Source organism: Bison bison, unplaced genomic scaffold (genome assembly GCF_000754665.1).
Source record: "Bison bison bison isolate TAMUID 2011002044 unplaced genomic scaffold, Bison_UMD1.0 scf7180017864512, whole genome shotgun sequence".
In the NCBI taxonomy this organism is placed as follows: domain Eukaryota; kingdom Metazoa; phylum Chordata; class Mammalia; order Artiodactyla; family Bovidae; genus Bison; species Bison bison.
Genome location: NW_011495066.1, coordinates 1,089,489 through 1,108,173, shown reverse-complemented (window position 1 = coordinate 1,108,173; position 18,685 = coordinate 1,089,489). Strand labels below are relative to the sequence as shown.

The 18,685-nt window shown below is 43.5% G+C and overlaps 1 protein-coding gene across 4 annotated transcripts in view; it reads left to right on the top strand.

The window, feature by feature from the left end:
* The window catches only part of PNPLA4 (patatin-like phospholipase domain containing 4), a 127,464-nt gene that overhangs the window by 62,199 nt on the left and 46,580 nt on the right, over window positions 1-18,685 (top strand). The window contains exon 8 of one of the 4 annotated variants that reach the window (XM_010829901.1): window positions 10,969-12,110. The exons of the other annotated variants lie outside the window; for them this stretch is intronic. Within the exon in view, the coding sequence (XP_010828203.1) occupies window positions 10,969-10,989 (21 nt within the window). The 3' untranslated portion in view covers window positions 10,990-12,110. Of the gene's footprint in view, window positions 1-10,968; window positions 12,111-18,685 lie in introns of those variants that run through there. 4 annotated transcript variants of the gene reach the window in all.

The following is an 18,685-nucleotide window of genomic DNA, read 5'->3' as shown; positions in this document are numbered from 1 at the left end:
TTTTTATCTATATCCGTTTTCCTCCGACTTACTGATTTTCTTCTAATCAGTATTCAAAGACATGCTGTTTCTTTTTTGCTTCCATTTCTATTTTTGCTTCAATTTCTATTTCCCTGATTATTAGCTGGATTTTTTTAAAATTATTTTTAAAATTTTTATCTTTTTTTTTTTAAATAAAAAAATGTATATTTATGCACTTATGGCTGGGTGGGGTCTTAGTGGAGGCCCGTGGGCTCTCTGTTGCAGTGTGTGGCCTTGTCGCCAGTTGTAACACGTCAGCTGCAGAGCACGTGGGCTTGTGGTTGTGGCTGTGTGAGTCCCAGAGAGTGTGGGCTCTGTGCTTTGTGGCCCCAGGCCTTTCAAAGGCAGTTGCTAGGAGCCGTGAACGACGCGGAAATTCTTGGCCTCCAGAGGAGAGTGTGGTGAACCAAGTACGGAAGAGCAGATAAAACCAAGGAGGGTCTTGGAATGCAGGAAGGGGAAAAACCAGACCCTGTCATCCTTCCCTCCACCGCATGTTGTAACTATTAACAGAACGGTATAACCCGTCTCCCCTCCTAGCCCACAGGGAGAAGGTATTTGCCCTACTCTTCCCTCCACCCAGTATACATGCCTCATCCGATCAGCTAATGACCCACGAGACCCCTGTCCCACCCCTTGTACCCTGGGTATAAAAGTGGACGAAGGACCCCCATTCAATGTCAGTTCTCCCTTCAGCTGGCCCACTGTTCCAACAGCGTCTCCCACTCTAATAAACTTGATTTCCCTCTCATTCTGTCTTATGTCTGGAAATCCTTTTCCAGCCTGCGCCTGACAGAGAGGAATTCAGTCCAGGGCCAGAGACGAGGCTTGAGAAAGCTCAGAGCTTTCTGTGTAATAAAGTTTTAGTAGAATATAGAAGAGAGAGAAAGCTTCAGAAGGAGACAGAAAGAGTGCCCCCTTGCTAGTTTTTAGCAAGAAGTTATATATCTATTAGTGAAAGTCGCTCAGTCGTGTCCGACTCTTTGTGACCCCATAGACTATACAGTCTATGGAATTCTCCAGGCCAGAATATTGGAGTGGGCAGCCTTTCCCTTTCCAGGGGATCTTCCCGACCCAGGGATCAAACCCAGGTCTCCCGCATTGCAGGTGGATTCTTTAGCAGCTGAGCCACCAGGGAAGCCCAAGAACACTGGAGTGGGTAGTCTATCCCTTCTCCAGCGGATCTTCCTGACCCAGGAATTGAACCAGGGTCTCCTGCATTGCAGGCGGATTCTTTACCAACTGAGCTATGAGGGAAGCCCTATGTACCTGTTAGCAAGCTGCTAATTAGAGGAAGGAAATGCCTCAAAACTCAGAGACTGGCACCAGGCCCCTCACCCACAGGATGCATTGGTACGGACGCAGTCATCCCGGGCCATAAAACAATTGACATGAATCTTGAAGAAAGGCAGGTTTCTGAGCAAATGCATGGTTTCATTAACATAGCTTAAGAGAACATTTCCCTGAGTCAAACTTATCGCTTTGTTAAGCCCTTAAGGGTTCTGAGTCTTAGTTGGAACCGACTTGAAGAAAGGCAGTCTAAGGTAAATACAGAGTTCATTAACATAGCTTAAGAAAAGCACTTCCATAAGAAAAACCGCATTGGTGAGCTCAAGGTTTGAGAAAAGTTCAGTTCAGGTGGAACCAGGTGTCGTCCTGGCAACCCAGAATTTTAAAAGAAATGTCCTTTTAAATTTTGTGTAGAGAAGAGGGAAAAAAAATGTCCGACACTTGAAGTGTGTTTCCTCCTGCCGCTTAAGAGAGAGAGAGAGAGAGAGAAAAAACCATCTCACACTTGTAGTCTGTCCCCTTGGCATGGGGACCCTAGCCTTCCTGTCTGTTACCCTCTCACCTTCTAGTTTAGGCAGACAGGCTTTAGTTGCCCTGCATGTGGCATCTTACCTCCCTGACCAGGGCTCAAACCCGAGTCCCTTGCATTGGAAGGCAGATTCTTAACCACTGGACTACCAGGGATATGCCGAGATGGACCTTTTTAAGCAATAGCAACTTCTAAGAGAATCTTAAATATTGGCTCTTGAGTAACACGCATTTTCCCCAGTCACCTGGAGTCAGTTTCCCCCACCTGACATCCCACCAACAAGCAAGCACTTTCTCCCAGACAGTGAAATTGAAAAAGTCGCTCAGTCGTGTCCAACTCTTTGGGACCCCATGAACTGTAGAATTCTCCAGGCCAGACTACTGGAGTGGGTAGCCTTTCCCTTCTCCAGGGGATCTTCCCAACCCAGGGATCGAACCCAGGTCTCCCGCAATGCAGGAGAATTCTTTTACCAGCTGAGCCACCAAGGAAGCCACTTTATCCTACCCGAGCACAGCATGAGAATCAAAAAGTCAGGTAGTTAATATTGCTTGAATGCTCAGAGTCAACTCAAGTTCATCAGTTGTCCCAACAATGTCTTTTATGACAAAAGATGTCAGGTAAGAATGGCAAGTTCCACTTGGTCTTTGGTTTCCTTCCGTCTAGACCGTCTTATATTCCTTTTTTTTTTTTCTGACTTCATGGACCTGGGAGTTTGGAAGACTGTGGGTCGTGTTAGTTTCCTAGGGTCGCTGCAATAAGTGCCATAAACTGGGTAGCTTGAAAAAAGCACAGAATGGGTCTTTGACAATTGAGGAGAGCAGAAGAGCAGAAATCAAGGCGTTGGCAAGAACTCGGAGACAACTGAACTCCAGGGTCTCACCCCCACCTCCTCGTGGTTGCTGGCACTCCTGGGCATTTGCTGGCTTGTGAAAGCATCACTCTGTCTTTGTCTTCATGGGAGCATCTTCCCTCTGTGTTTCTCTGTCCTCTTACATCCCCGTAGGGACACCAGTCATGGGACTTAGTGTGTGAGCGTGCTGTTGTCCAGCCATGTCCGGCTCTCTGCGACCCCATGGATTGTAGCTCGCCAGACTCCTCTGTCCATGGGATTCTCCAGGCAAGAATCCTGGAGTGGGTTGCTATGCCCTCCTCCAGGGCATCTTCCTGACCCAGGGATCAAACCAGAGTCTCCTGCACTGTCAGGCAGATTCTTTACTGTCTGAGCCACTAGTGAAGCCCTGATTGGACTAAGGACTCACCCTCAATGTGGAATAATCCCATCTTGACATTTTTTTTAATGACTTGTATCTGCAAAGAGCTGGTTCCAAAGAAGGTCACGTTCTGAGAGGCTGGGTGGACACGAATACTGGAGGGGTACTACTATTCAACCCTCCACAGTTGTTTTATAGGCTTTCCCTCATTTGCTTTTCATCTGCTGTGTTCTCAGGACTGGCGGGGAAATCGCAGATGTGCTGCTAGCTTCTTAGTGCATCTAAGCAGATGAGAACTGACTCATCCTTGGTTAAAAGCAGTGTCTGCCAGGTTCTTCCGTATGAAGTTACGCTGTTCCCTTCTATAAGTACCAAGTTATTTTAACCCATTAAATTGAAGAGGAAGCTGTGGGTCTGTACAGGTATAAACAAATGAAAATCTTGGTAAAGACTGTGAATCATGTGGTCAACGATTCATGGACAAAGACCATGTCGATATCATGGTCTCTACTAAGATTTTCATTTGCTTATACCTATACGGACTCGTAGCTTCCTCTTCTGTTTAATGAATTATAATCTGTTACAATCATCATGTATTTGGATGCTTGAATTTTCCTCAGTTTGGTCAGTGGGAGCCTGTGTCAGCTGATCCCTGTGTTCTTTTTTTTTTGTAATTGAAGTATAGTTTACAGTGTGGTACCAATCTCTGCTGTAACGTGACTCACTTACACACATATAGACATTCTCTTTTTTAATATTCCTTTCCATTATGGTTCATCACAGGATATTATATATTAGTAGGAGGTTGTTGGTCATCCATCCTATGTATAGCCATATATATATATACACACACACATATATATAAAACTATCTATAATAGTTTTCATCTGCCAACCCCAAACTCCCAATCCTCGCCCCTCCACATAACCATGAAGTCTGTTCTCTGTGAGTCTGTTTCCATTTTGTATATAGGTGCGTCCGTGCCAAAGTTCAAATTCCACATGTAAGTGATCCTAAAGGAAATCAGTCCTGAATATTCATAGGAAGGACTGATGCTGAAGCTGAAACTCCAATACTCTGGCCACCTGATGCGAAGAACCGATTCATTGGAAAAGACCCTGATGCTGGGAAAGATTGAAGGCAGGAGGAAAAGGGGGCGGCAGAGGATGAGATGGTTGGATGGCATCACTGACTCCATGGACACGAGTTTGAGCAAGCTCTGGGAGTTGGTGATGGACAGGGAGGCCTGGTGTGCTGCAGTCCATGGCGTCGCAAAGAGTCGGACACGACTGAGCGACTGAACTGAACTGAAGTGCTATAATATGGCATTAGTCATTCTCTTTCTGAGCAGTTCAACTTACTTCACCCAGTACGATACTGTCTAGTTGCATCCGTGTGGCTGCAAATGGCATTATTTCTTTCTTTTTCATGGCTGAGTAGTATTCCATCGTATGTATGTGCCATATCTTTTTTATCCATTCAGCCAGTTGATGGACATTTAGATGGTTTCTTTGTCTTGGCTGTTGTGATGCTCTGTCCTTTTGACAGATCCTTGTCACTCTGAGCAATTCCTTGCTTTCTGGGACAGTAATCTTGAGGCTTATCTGGTACCTTCTCTGGAATCAGCTATGTCTCCAAAAGTTGCAATTCCTTCTAGTAGAAGATGTTATTTATATTCATGGTATGGATAAACAAGGGCTTCCCCGGTGGTGCTAGTGGTGAAGAGCCCATCTGCCAATGCAGGAGACATAAGAGACGCAGGTTTGATCCCTGGAACGGAAAGATCCCCCAGAGGAGGAAATGGCAACCCGCTCCAGTATTCTTGCCTGGGAAATCCCATGGACAGAGGAGCCTGGCGGGCTACATTCCACAGGGTCACAGAAGAGTCAGACACTGCTGTCTGAGCATAGCACAAGTATAAACAAAATCGATCAGCAAAATCACAGTATTATTGGCATGATGCCACTCCCAGGGCTTCTCAATGAACAGAGCTATGGAATCTGGACATTTACGTACATGTGCCTGGGCATACCAACATTTACATCTATGAATATTTATTTCTATATTCATTTCTGTATCTTTTTATGTAATATATATAAGCTCTCCTTGCTTATCTACTTGGTTGGGGTACCAGTCCATTGTTCAATAACTGGATTCTGATAGTTGAATAAAATTCTAAATTAAGTCACTATACAAATTGCCAAAAAGAACATTAAAGAACTGTCTGATGCATTAATTTGATAACTTTGAATAGGTATGCTAGATTAATAAAATAGTGACATTCAGCTTAGAATAAAAAGAGGTTTAAATAAAAAAATCATTAAAAAAAAATCAATGACTTTTGAATGACAAGCCGATTCCCAGTAATTAAGTGTGAAAGACATTCCATTTAATCAGGAATAAGACCAAGTAAGTCTGGCATCTCTGCTCCTATGCCAGTGGTTTTGGCAGCCGTAGAAAACACAGAAGGAAACATAAATCTGAAGGAATGTGGTGGGGGAAAAACAAAGCCATTATCTTTAGTTGTGTCCAGCAGCACGCACGTCAGCTACAAGACCACAGATGCTCAGTGGTTGAGGAGTCGTGAGTAATGCTACGCCAGGAAGCCCAAGACAATCACCTGAAAAAGTGTTATGAGAAGGAAAAGATTTCATCAAAAATGGTATAATAATATATGAAAATCGATAGTACTTTTGTACCAGCAGAAGTTGAAAAGCTGAGCAATACATTCACCGTAGCAAAAGACGCATGACGTATTTAAAATGCGGAAGACATACGTGAAAAGCATTCCCATTTGCCTGCTGGTGCAATAATGACCTATAATCTTCCGAGAGGGGAAGATTGTACCCTGTGTGGTATAAAGTCGTATTAAGCCACACATTGTACACAGTCTGGTCACATGCTCAATTATTTTATTTTCACAATGTGACAAGTGTGGCATTGTTGATCGGGCAGAATAAACGCTCAATGACCACCAAGAAAGGCTATTTCCTTCTTTCTGTGTTTTTTTAACTTCTTTTTTAATAGGAAGAGCCACTTTATTTTTTATGTCTTTATTTTTTGGGGGGCTGCAACACTCAGAACGTAGGATCTTAATTCCCCAACCGGAGATAAAACGCATGCCCCTTGCATTGGAAGCATGGAATCATAATCACTGGACCGCCAGGGACGTCTAATCTTTATATTTCATTTTTTACCAAAGTGTAGTTGGTTTATAATATTGTATTAGTTTCAAGTACATGGTAAAGTGCTTCACTCTTACATGTATATGTACATACCTTTTTTGCAATTATTTTATAACTTGTTACAGAATATTGAATATAGTTCCCTGTGCTATTCAGTAGGTCCTGGTTGATTGTCCATTTTATCTATGTGTGTGTGTTAGTCGCTCAGTCGTGTCCAACTCTTTGCGACACCATAGACTGCAGCCCGCCAAGCTTCTCTGTCCATGGAATTCTCCAGGCAAGAATACTGGAGTAGATTGCCATTCCCTTCTCCAGCGCATGAAAGTGAAAAGTGAAAGTGAAGTCGCTCAGTCGAGTCAAGACTCTTCGCGACCCCATGAACTGCAGCCCGCCAAGCTTCTCTGTCCATGGGATTCTCCAGGCAAGAATACTGGCGTAGATTGCCATTCCCTTCTCCAATGCATGAAAGTGAAAAGTGAAAGTGAAGTCGCTCAGTCCAGGCAAGAATACTGGACTGGGTTGCCATGCCCTTCTTCAGAGGAACTTCCCAACCCAGGGATCGAACCCTTGTCTCCTGAATCACAGGCGGATTCTTTACCGTTTGAGCTAGAGGAAGTGTATATGCCAGTCGCAAACTCCTGATTTCTCTCTCTCTCTTCCCCCTTTGATAACCATAAGCTTGTTGCCTGTGTCTGTGAATCTATTTCTGTTAGGATGTAAGTTCTTGTGTATCATTTCTTTCATATTCTAAGTGATGATCCTGTGATATTTGTCTGTGTCTGCCGTACTTCAGTTAGTATGTTCATGTCTCGTTCCATCTATGTTGCTACAAATGGCATTATTTCATTATTTTTTATGGCTGTGTAATATTCCACTGGACATGTATTACCTCATCTTATCCATTCATCTGTCGATGGACGCTTGGGTTGTCTCTCTGTCTTGGGTGTTGTAAATAGTGCTGCCATGAATATTGGGGTACATGTATCTTTTTGAATTATGGTTCTCTCCAGTACATGCCCAGGAGTGGGATTGCTGGATCATATGCTTGCTCTGTTTAATCTTTGAAGGAACCTCCATAGTGTTCTTCACAATGGCCGTACGAACTTGCATTCCCAGAAACAGTGTAGGAGTGTTCCCTTTTCTCCACACCCTCGCCAGCATTTGACACTTAGAGATGTTTTGAATATGGCCATTCTGACTGGTGTGAGGTGATACCTCTTTTTAGTTTTGATTTTCATTTGTCTAATAACTAACAGTACGGTCAGCGTGTCTTCTTTGGAGACATGTCCACTCCCATCTTCTGCCCACTTTAAAAATTAATTATACTTTTACATTTTAAAATGAATTTTTATTGAAGCATAGTTGCTTCCCAATATCGTGTTACTTTTTTACTGTACAACAAAGTGAATCAGCTATCCATAGATATATATCTATATCCCCTCTTTTTTGGATTTCCTTCCCATTTAGGTCACCACAGAGCACTGAGTAGAATTCCCTGAGTGATAAAGTAGGTTCTCATTAGTTATCTGTTTTATATGTAGTGTTAATAATGAACAGATGTCAATGCTGACCCCCCAGGTCATCCCACCACCACCCCTTTCTCCTTGGTGTCCATATGTCTCTTCATGTCTCTGTCTCTATTTCTGTTTTGCAAATAAGATCATCTATACCATTTTTGCACTTCCCTGGTGGCTCAGAGGGTAAAGCATCTGCCTACAGTGCGGGAGACCTGGGCTCAACCCCTGGGTCAGGAAGATACTCTGGAGAAGGAAATGGCAACCCACCCCAGTACTCTTGCCTGGAAGATCCCACGGACGGAGGAGCAAAGTAGGCTACAGTCCACGGGGTCGCAAAGAGCCGGACATGACTGAGCAACTTCACTTCACTTCACTTCATACCCTTTTTGTAGATTCCACACATAGGTGTTAATATACAACATTTGTTTTTCTCTTTCTGACTTCCTTCACTCTGTATGAGACCCTAGATCCATCCATGTCTCTGTAAATTTCATTCCTTTTCATGGCTGAGTAATATTCCATTATATACCTGTATGTTATGTGTACATACATATATCCACGCACGCACACACACACACACACACACACACCCTTTTCTTCAGTTATTAACATATAGACATTCTTTTAATTCCTTGCTGTTATGGTTTCCCTCAGGGTATTCAATATACCTGTGCTAGTCAGTAGGACCTTGTCTCTTATCCAATCTTGACGTCATAGGTTGCATCTACCAATCCCAGATTCAGAAACCCTCCCTCCCCCCTCCCCGTTGGCAATCACAAGTCTGTTCTCTGTATCTGAGTATGTTTCTATTTTGTAGGTAGGCTCATCTGTGCCGCATTTTAGACTCCACATATAAGCAATGTCCCGTGGTGTTTGGGTTTCTCTGACTTACCTGACTTAGTAGGATTGTCTCTACTTGCATCCATGTTGCTGCAGATTGCGTTACTTCCTTCTTTTTAATGGCCGAGTAGTATTCCATTGTATACATGTACCACCTCTTCTTTATCCATCCGTCTGTCGATGGGCATTTAGGTTGTTTGCAGATCTTGGCTGTTAGGATCCTGTGTCCTGTAGATAGATACTCATCACTCTTTGAGCAGTTGTTTGCTTTCTGGAACAGTACTTTCCAGGCTTTTCTTATACCTTCTCTGCCCCAGCTCTGGAATCAACTGTTTCTGTAAAAGTTGTATTTACTTCTAGTAGAAAACGATATTTATCTTTATAGGACGTACAAACAAGACATATCATCACAGTAAGTCTTACTGATGTGATGCTGCTCCTGGGTCCTCTCAGTGAATAGACCTAGGGGATTTGGACATTTATGTATGTATTGGCATAACACCATTTATAGCTGCTGCTGCTGCTGCTAAGTCGCTTCAGTCGTGTCCGACTCTGTGCGACCCCATAGACCGCAGCCCACCAGGCTCGGCCATCCCTGGGATTCTCCAGGCAAGAACACTGGAGTGGGTTGCCATTTCCTTCTCCAATGCATGAAAGTGAAAAGGGAAAGTGAAGTCGCTCAGTTGTGTCTGACTCTTCTCGACCCCATGGACTGCAGCCCACCAGGCTCCTCCATCCATGGGATTTTCCAGGCAAGAGTACTGGAGTGGGTGCCATTGCCTTCTCCACCATTTATACCTACAAGTACTTATTTCTATCTTCATCTCTGTGATTCTGGTTATCTAATACATATATGCTCTCCTTGTTGCCTACCTGGTTCTGATGTCTGTCTGTCCATCATTTAATAATTGGATTCTGACAGTTCAGTAGAATTCTAAGTCACCATGCAAATTGCCAAAGAGATAAGAAATTGCCTGATGCATTAATTTGATAACTTTCAATATGCATGCTAGATTATTTAAATAAGGGACACTCAATTTGGAATAAAAAGAGGTTTGAGTAAAAAAAAAATCATTCAAAAAATGATGTTTTTGAATGACAAGCCTGTGCCTATTAATAAAATATGAAAGGCATTACATAAAAGCAGGAGTGTAGCAAGTAACCCTGGCATCTCTGTCAAGTTTTGGAACCTCTAGAAAATACAGCAGCAAAGATAAATAAAACCTGAAGACATATATAGCAAATATATATGTAAAATATAGCAAAACGATTATCATTTATGGCAGAAAATGAATAAGAACCAAAGAGCCTCTTGATGAAAGTGAAAGAGGAGAGTGAAAAAAATGGCTTGACACTCAACATTCAGAAAACTAAGATCATGGCATCTGGTCCCATCACTTCATGGCAAATAGTGGGGAAAAACAGTGGCAGACTTTATTTTTGGGGGCTCCAAAAATCACTGCAGATGGTGATTGCAGCCATGAAATTAAAAGACGCTTGCTCCTTGGAAGAAAAGTTACGACCGATCTAGACAGCATATTAAAAAGCAGAGACATTACTTTGCCAACAAAGGTCCATCTAGTCAAAGCTATGGTTTTTCCAGTAGTCATGTATGGATATGAGTGTTGGACTATAAAGAAACCTGAGTGCCAAGGAATTGATGCTTTTGAACTGTGGTGTTGGAGAAGACTCTTGAGAGTCCCTTGGACTGCAAGGAGATCCAACCAGTCCATCCTAAAGGAAATCAGTCCTGAATATTCATTGGAAGGACTGATGCTAAAGCTACAACTTTGGCCACCTGATGTGAAGAGCCTACTCATTGGAAAAGACCCTGATGCTGGGAAAGATTGAAGGCAGGAGGAGAAGGGACGACAGAGGATAAGGTGATTGGATGGCATCACCGACTCAATGGACGTGAGTTTGGGTAAACTCCAGGAGTTGGTGATGGACAGGGAGGCCTGGCGTGCTGCGGTCCATGGGGTCACAAAGAGTCACACACGGCTGAGCGAATGAACTGAACTGATTATCATTTATAAGTTGTCTCTAGCATTATGCATATATGCTAAATAGTTGACGAACCAGCGAATGATCTATTCCTGAAAACCCAAAATAATCAACTGAAAGAGTATTACAAGAAGTTAAAGAATTCATTAGAAATGCTTGAATAATATCTGAAAAGTATTAGTGCTTTTATGTCAGCAGTGGAACAGTACATTCACTGTAGCAAAAAAGATGTACAACCTCTTACAAATATTCAGGACACATGCAATAATGACGTGTTCACCTTCTGAGATGAGATTACACACCATGTCAGGTATAGTTTAATGCACACATTGTACAGTCTCTGACCACATGCTCCATATTTTTGTTTTCAGAGTGTGACAAATGGATGGTAGCATTCATCTGGCAGAATACATGCTCAATGACAGCTAAGACAGGATAAGTATTTTTTATGTTTTGCTTTGTTTTTTTATAGGGAGAGCCACTTTATTTTTTACTTATATTTTTGACCTTATTTCCCCAACTCTGTTCTCCTTTCTCAAGATTGCTTTGGTTATTTGGGATCTTTTGTGTTTCCATAGAAATTAAAAAAAATTTTTTTTTGTTCTAGTACTGTCAACACTGCCATAGGTAATTCAAAAGGGATTACATTGAATCTGTCCATTGCTGTGGGTAGTATAGTGATTTTGCCAATTTGCTTTTTCCAATTCAAGAGCATGATATATCTTTCCATCTGTTTGTGTTTCATTTCTTCCATCAGTACCTTAAAGTTTTCAGAGTACATGTATTTTGCTTCCTTATGTAGGCTTATTGCTAGATGTTTTATTCTTTTTGATATGGTCCATAGGAATGTTTCCTTCATTACTTTTTCTCATTTTTCGTTCTTAGTGTATAGAAAAGGAGCACATGTCTGTGTTTTAATTTTGTATCCTGCAACTTTACCAAATTCATTGCTGATCTCTAGCAGTTTTCTGGTAGCGGCGTCAGGATTTTCTTTGTGTAGTATCATGTCATCTGCAACCAGTGACAGTTTGATTTCTGCTTTTCTAATCTGGAGTCCTTTTTAGTTTATTTTTTCCTCTAGTTGTTGTGGCTAGGACTCCCAAAACTCTGATGAGTAATGTTGGTGACAGTGGACATCCTTACCTCGTTCCTGATTTTAGAGAAAAATGCTTTCAGTTTTGAGTGTGATGTCAGCATTCTCTGTTTTTGTGCAGTTGCTAAGTCGTGTCCGACTCTCTGTGACACCATGCAGCGCAGCACGCCAGGCTTCCCTGCACTTCACTACCTCTCAGAGTTTGCCGAAACTCGTGTCCGTTGAGTCAGTGATGCCATCCGACCATCTCATCCTCTATCACCCACTTCTCCTGCTGCCCTCAGTCTTTCCCGGAAAAACTGAAAGTGTTACTTGCTCGGTTGTGCCTGACTCTTTGCCACCCCATGGACTGCCGCCCACCAGGCTCCTCTGTCCATGGGATTCTCTAGGCAAGGGTACTGGAGTGGGTTGCCATTTCCTTCTCCAGGGGATCTTCCTAATCAGAGATCAAACTCACGTCTCCTGCATTGCAGGCAGATTCTTCACTGTCTGAGCCACCAGGGTATACCTGTCTTTCCCAGCACCACAGCCTTTTCCAATGAGTTGGCTCTTCGCATCAGGTGGCCAAAGTATTGGAGTTTCAACTTCAGCATCAGTTCTTCCAATGAATATTCAGGGCTGATCTCCTTCAGAACGGACTGGTTGGATCTCCTTGCTGTCCAAGGGACTCTCAAGAGTCTTCTCCAGCACCACAGTTCAAAAGCATCAATTATTTGGTGCTCTGCCTCCTTCATGGGTTTATCATACATGGCTTTTATTATTTTGAGGTAGATTTCCTTTCTGGAGGAACTGTTATCATAAACTTTCTGGAGAATTTTATCATAAATGCATGTTGAATTTTATCAAAAGACTTTTCTGCTTTTATTGAGATGATCGTAGTTTTTATTCTTCAGTTTGTTAATGTGTATCGTGTTGATTGGTGAATATTGAAAAAATCCTTGCATCCCTGGGATAAATCCCACTTGATATTTGTGTTAGACCCTTTTAATTTACTCTTGGATTCAGTTTGCTGGTTTTTTTTTTTTTTTTTTTTGAGGACTTTTGCCTCTATTGGTAAGTGATATTGGCCTGTAATTTTTTTCCTATGTGATATTTTTATCTGATCTTGATATCAACGTGATGGGGGCCTCATAGAGTGAGTATGAAGTATTTTTTCCTCTGCAATGTTCTGGAAGAGTTTCGCAAGGATAGCTGTTAACTCTTCTATAGGTGTTTGATAGAATTCACCTGTGAAGCCATCTGGTCCTGGACTTCTGTTTGTTGGGAGTTTTTAAATTACAGATTCAGTTTCAGTTCTTGTAATTGGTCTGTTCATATCTTCTGTGTCTTCCTGGTTCAGTCTTGGAAGATTATACCTTTCTAAGAATTTGTCCATTTCTTTTCAGTGTCCATTTTATTGACATACAGTTCCTTGTAGTAGTATCTTATGGTCCTTTATATTTCTGTGGTGTCAGGAATACTTTTCATTTCTAATTTTATTGATTAGGGCCCTTTCCCTTTTTTTCTTTATAAGTCTGGCTAAAGGTTCATCAATTGTATAATTTTTTTTTTCTCTTTTTCCTAAGGTAAGCTTTTCTTAATATAAACTTCTGTCTTGGAATTGCTTTTGCTGGAACCCATAGGTTTTGCCCTGAGGCTCATACAGTATGGAAAGAAGTAAATACTGAAATATTTTTTATTACTGGCTTTTTATAAAGAATAAAATTGAGATTTGCACAGGAGTACTGCTGTGAAAAAGAATCGCTTCCTCCCCTGAAGCCAGAGTTGTGCATTTCCATTGTACCAGCAGTCCTCTGTGTTGAATTCAGCAGACAGGTCCACTTAGAATGCGAATGGGAAAGGCCCCGGAAGTGACATCACAGAGACAGACCGGCAGTGAGAGCTGGTTCTCTCATCCAGGTACCGACCAGGCCCGACCCTGCTTAGCTTCTGAGATCAGACGAGATGGGGCGTGTTCAGGGTGGTATGGCTGCGGACAAGGGCCAGTTCTGTAGAGACGGACGCAGCAAACAAATAGCATCAAGTCAAAGAGTCAGAAGAGAGCAAAACACAAAGACAGGGTTCTAGTCTTCACACTCAAGTCACAACTTGTGGGCGGAAAACCCAGCTGGTCTTCGAGGAATGAAGCTTTAGGTCCTTGCATTTCTGTACCTTTGCATTTTGCACTGGGGTGCAGCCGATTCATAGTGTTGGGATAGTTTCAGCTGAACAGTGAAGAGCCTGAGTCATACATACACATGTATCCATTCTCCCCCAACTCCTCTCCCACAATCCTTGCCTTTCTAATTGCGGTCTGACACTGGGCATCACCCTTTTGCAGGAAGGGGGACCCCTTCCAGGGCTTGAGAGGGGGCTCACATGTAACACTTGGAAATGAATTGTCCCAGGAGACACCTGTGCTGACCAAGCAAGAGACTTGATTGGCAAGGGGACCCCTCGGGAGGAGGGCAGGAGGGTGCGGGAACCCAGGAGGACTGCTCTGCCGCGTGGCTCACAGTCTCAGGTTTAATGGTGATGGGATTCCTTTCCTGGTTGTCTTCGGCCAGTTGTTCTGACTCAGGGTCCTTCCTGGGGGTGCCTGCATCGCTCAGCCAAGGTGGATGCCAGTGTAGCCACTTAGACACATGTGACGTCATTTGTCTCTGTAATGTTATATCCAGGGGCTTTCCCATCCATCGTTCAGCTGGCTATGCCCCAAACCATGGGGCTTCCCTCATAGCTCAGTTAGTAAAGAATCGGCCTACAATGCAGGAGACCCTGGTTTGATTCCTGGGTCAGGAAGATCCCCTGGAGAAGGGATGGGCTACCCACTCCAGTATTCTTGGGCTTCCCTGGTGGCTCAGCTGGTAAAGAATCTGCCTGCAATGCAGGGGACCTGGGTTCAATCCCTGGGTTGGGAAGACCCCCTGGAGAAGGGAAAGGCTACCCACTCCAGTATTTGGCCTGGAGAATTCCACAGACTGTAGAGTCCATGGAGTCGCAAAGAGTCGGACTGAGCGACTTTCATTTCACTCACCCCAACTCTGGGAGGTGAGTAGCACCTATGGCCTGACGTCTCCTCTCTCCTTTTCATCTTTCATGAATCCTTCCAGTTGGTGGTACTTTCTTAGTTCTGCATTCTGTACTAGGACCTGCTGTGGTAAGATGACTCCTGCGAGTGGTTATTATCATGCCTGGCCAGGGAGGGCCGTTTCAGTCAATGGCTCCCCTGACGGAAATGAGATGATTTCTTTTTAATGGCTGAGTAATATTCCACTGTATATTTATACATCTCCTTTCTATGTATAGGTGATGTCATACGATATTTGTCTTTGTCTAGCTGACCTACTTCACTCAGTATGATCATCTCTAGGTTCATCCACATCACTACAAATGGCATTATCTTGTTCTTTCTTATGGCTGTGTAATAGTCCGTTGTATATATACGTACCACATCTTCTTTATCTATTACCCTGTTGATGGATGTTTAGGTTGCTTCCATGTCCTGCCTATTGTAAATAATTCTGCTGTACACTGGGGAAAGGAAAAGTGAAAGCCTCTCAGTCATGTCTGACTCTTTGTGACCTCATGGACTATACAGTCCATGGAATTCTCCAGGCCAGAACACTGGACTGGGTAGCCTTTCCCTTCTCCAGGGGATCTTCCCAACCCAGGAATCGAACCCAGGTCTCCTTCATTGCAGGCGGATTCTTTAGCAGCTGAGTCACCAGGCAAGCCCAAGAAGACTGGAGTGGGTAGCCTATCCCTTTTCCAGCAGATCTTCCCGATCCAGGAATCGAACCAGGGTCTCCTCGGGCGGAAACTTTTCCAACTGAGCTATGAGGGAAGCCCTGTACATTGGGGTGCCTGTATCTTTTTTTGAGCCGTATTTTTCTCCGGCTGTGTGCCCAGGAGTGGGGTCGTTGGATCATACGGTAGCTCTGCATTCTGGTTTTTTAAGGAACTTCTGTGCTGTTCTCTATAGTGGCTGCACCAGTTTGCATTCCCACCAGCATGTAAGAGAGTTCCCTTCTCTCCACACTCTCTTCAGCGTTTCTTGTTTATAGATTTCTTGATGATGGTCGTTCCAGCCAGTGTGAGGTGATGATGATTTGCAGGTTGGGTTTGCACTTCTCTCATAATTAGTGATGTTGAAGCATCTTTTCATGTGTGTATTGGCCACCTGTATGTCTTCTTTGAAAAATGCCTACTCAAGTCTTTTGCCTGTTTTCTGATTTTTTTTTTAGTACTGTTTCTACTGTAATATGAGAATATTTACATTTTAATGTGAAGCTTTCCAAAAGTTTTAATTGATCCGACTAAAACTGTTACAGGTGGATTCCTGAAGATGCCCCAAGTTGCCTTTTGAGGACAGTGTTCCCAGACTCTCCTTCTGGACGCACTGTCTTTCATTGCTTGACTCCTTACAGCGAGTAGTTACAGGTGTGATGGGAATGTGGGCTGGCTACAGTGAGTGGTTTCAGTGAGTGGTTGCCCTGGAAACTTGGCAACTTGTGAGACATGCAGAAGCTCAGGGTTCATCCCCAATGTTGTGAATGGAGTCTGCCTTTGAACTACATTCTCAAGGGATTCATGGCGCTCAGTCACGTCCAAACTCTTAGCGGCCCCATGGACTGTAGCCTGTCGGGCTCCTCTTGTCCATGGCATTTTTCCAGGCAGGAATACTGGAGTGGGTTGCCAGTTGCTCCTCCAGGGGAATCTTCCTTCCGCAGGGATTGAACTCGCCTCTCTTGCATCTCCTGACCTGGCAAGTGGATTCTTCACCACTGAGCCACATGGGAACAGATTCGCTGGGTATTGAGAAATGCGGCATCATTGGTGCGTTCTACGGTGATGGGCGAAAGAAATGGTTCTGTGAGGGTAAAAGTGGCAGGTTATACAGACCGCATTACTGTATTTTAGACAGATTTTTTTCCAAGATATTAAAGAGACAAAGGGAGGACAGTCGAATTGGAAGCCAGATGTGTACTGATGGGTATTATTTTGGGGTTGGGTTCAGTAGGCAATTGGGAAAGAAGGGCCTGGCATCTTAGAAAACATGAGGAAGATGCAATTGATGGTGGAAAGGAAGAGAAAGACAGGAGGGCCTGTTTAAGGAGCAAGTTTCTGGTGAAGGTTGGAGCGGGCTGCGTCAAAGGCTGCTGCAGGACTGAGGAGGAGCTCCTTATTTTATTTTATTTTATTGATGTGGACCATTTTTTAAAAGCCTTTATTGAATTTGTTACCATGGTGCATCTGTTTTATGCTTTGTTTTTTGGCTGTGAGTCATACTGGACCTTAGGTTCCCAACCAGGAATCGAACCTGCAATTCCAGCATTGGAAGGGGAAGGATTAACCCCCAGACCACTAGGGCAGCCGTGAGAAGGAGCTGCTTTACAGAGACGAGCTCTCAATGAAGGCAGGCATGGGGTCAAAAAAAGCAGAATTGTCGAGTAGAGAAGAAAAAGAGAACAGGCTGTTGGGTTCTGTTTCAGAATAACAGACAAAGCATCTATGACTTAAACAGCTATGTAAAAAAATGTTGAGTCTGCCAGGCTAACTGTTGTTGTTCAGTCACTCAGTCGTGTCCGACTCTTTGTGGCCCTGTGGACTGCAGCACGCCAGGCTTCCCTGTCCCTCACTATCTCCTGGAGTTTGCTCAAACTCATGTCCATTGATTTGGTGATGCCATCCAACCCTCTCATCCTCTGGTGCTCCATTCTGCTCCTGTCTTCAATCTTTCCCAGCATCAGGGTCTTTTCCAGTGAGTACGCTCTTTGAAACTCAAAGTATTGGAGCTTCAGAATCGGCGCTTCCAGTGAATATTCAGGGTTGATTTCCTTTCACATGGACTGGTTTGATCTTGCAGTCCCAGGGACTCTCGAGAGTCTTCAGCATCAATTCTTCAGCGCTCAGCCTTCTTGAATGATTAGTAATGACACTATTTCTCTGTCTACTGCCAATGAAAGAATCACGTAAGACTTCTCTGTGAAACATCTTATGTGTTATATATTTAATACTTATTTTTGATTGTTTCTTTGGCTGTGTTGAGTCTTAGTTATGTTGCATAGGATCTTTGATCTTCATTGCAGCATGCAGGATCTTTTCAGTTTCTGCATGTGGGATCTGCTTATCTGACCAGGGATCCAGGTGGGGCCCCCTGCATTGGGATCTCCAAGTCTTGGGCACTGGAGCAGCATAGAAGTCTTTTTAAAATCAATATATATTTACACATGTACACCCATGGCTGATTCATGTCAATGTGTGGCAAAAACCACTACAATATTGTAAAGTAATTAGCCTCCAATTAAAATAAATAAATAAATTAAAAAGAAATTTTTACAACTTGTATTGGTTTCCCCCACGTGCATCCAAGTCCCTTCAGTCGTGTCCCAGCTTTCTTTTTGCAGACTGGGTAAGATCCGCCCTTCCTTAATCATTTTATTTACCTCTTGTCTTTGTTCGTGAGCAAAGAGCTTACCTGCGTGCTAAGTCGCTAAGTCACGTCTGAGTCTTTGCGACTCCATGGACTGCAGCCCACCAGGCTCCTCTATCCATGGGATTCTCCAGGCAAGAACACTGGAGTGGGTTGTCATTCCCTTCTCCAGGGCATCTTCTTGACCCGAGAATTGAACCTGTATCTCTTGTGTCTCCTGCACTGTCAGGCAGGTTCTTTACCACTTATGCCACTTAGGAAGGTTTTTTCCTTTATTATTATTTTTAACTGGAGGGTAATCACTTTGCAATAATATTGTGTTGGTTCCTGGCATACATCAACATGAATCGGCCATAGGTGTACATATGCCCCCTCCGTCTAGAACATTGGGGCATCTCAGATCATCTTGCCAACCCTTACGCTTTCTCACTCATTCTTCCCAGTCAGACAAGAGCATCTACCACCAGAGTCAGTTGGCTGATGACTGCCAAGCTCTACCTCTGGTCGAGACATCCCATTGTCTGACTCCTAGGCCCATGGACGGAACCACCTACTGAATGCCTCCACATGCTGGGCTCTG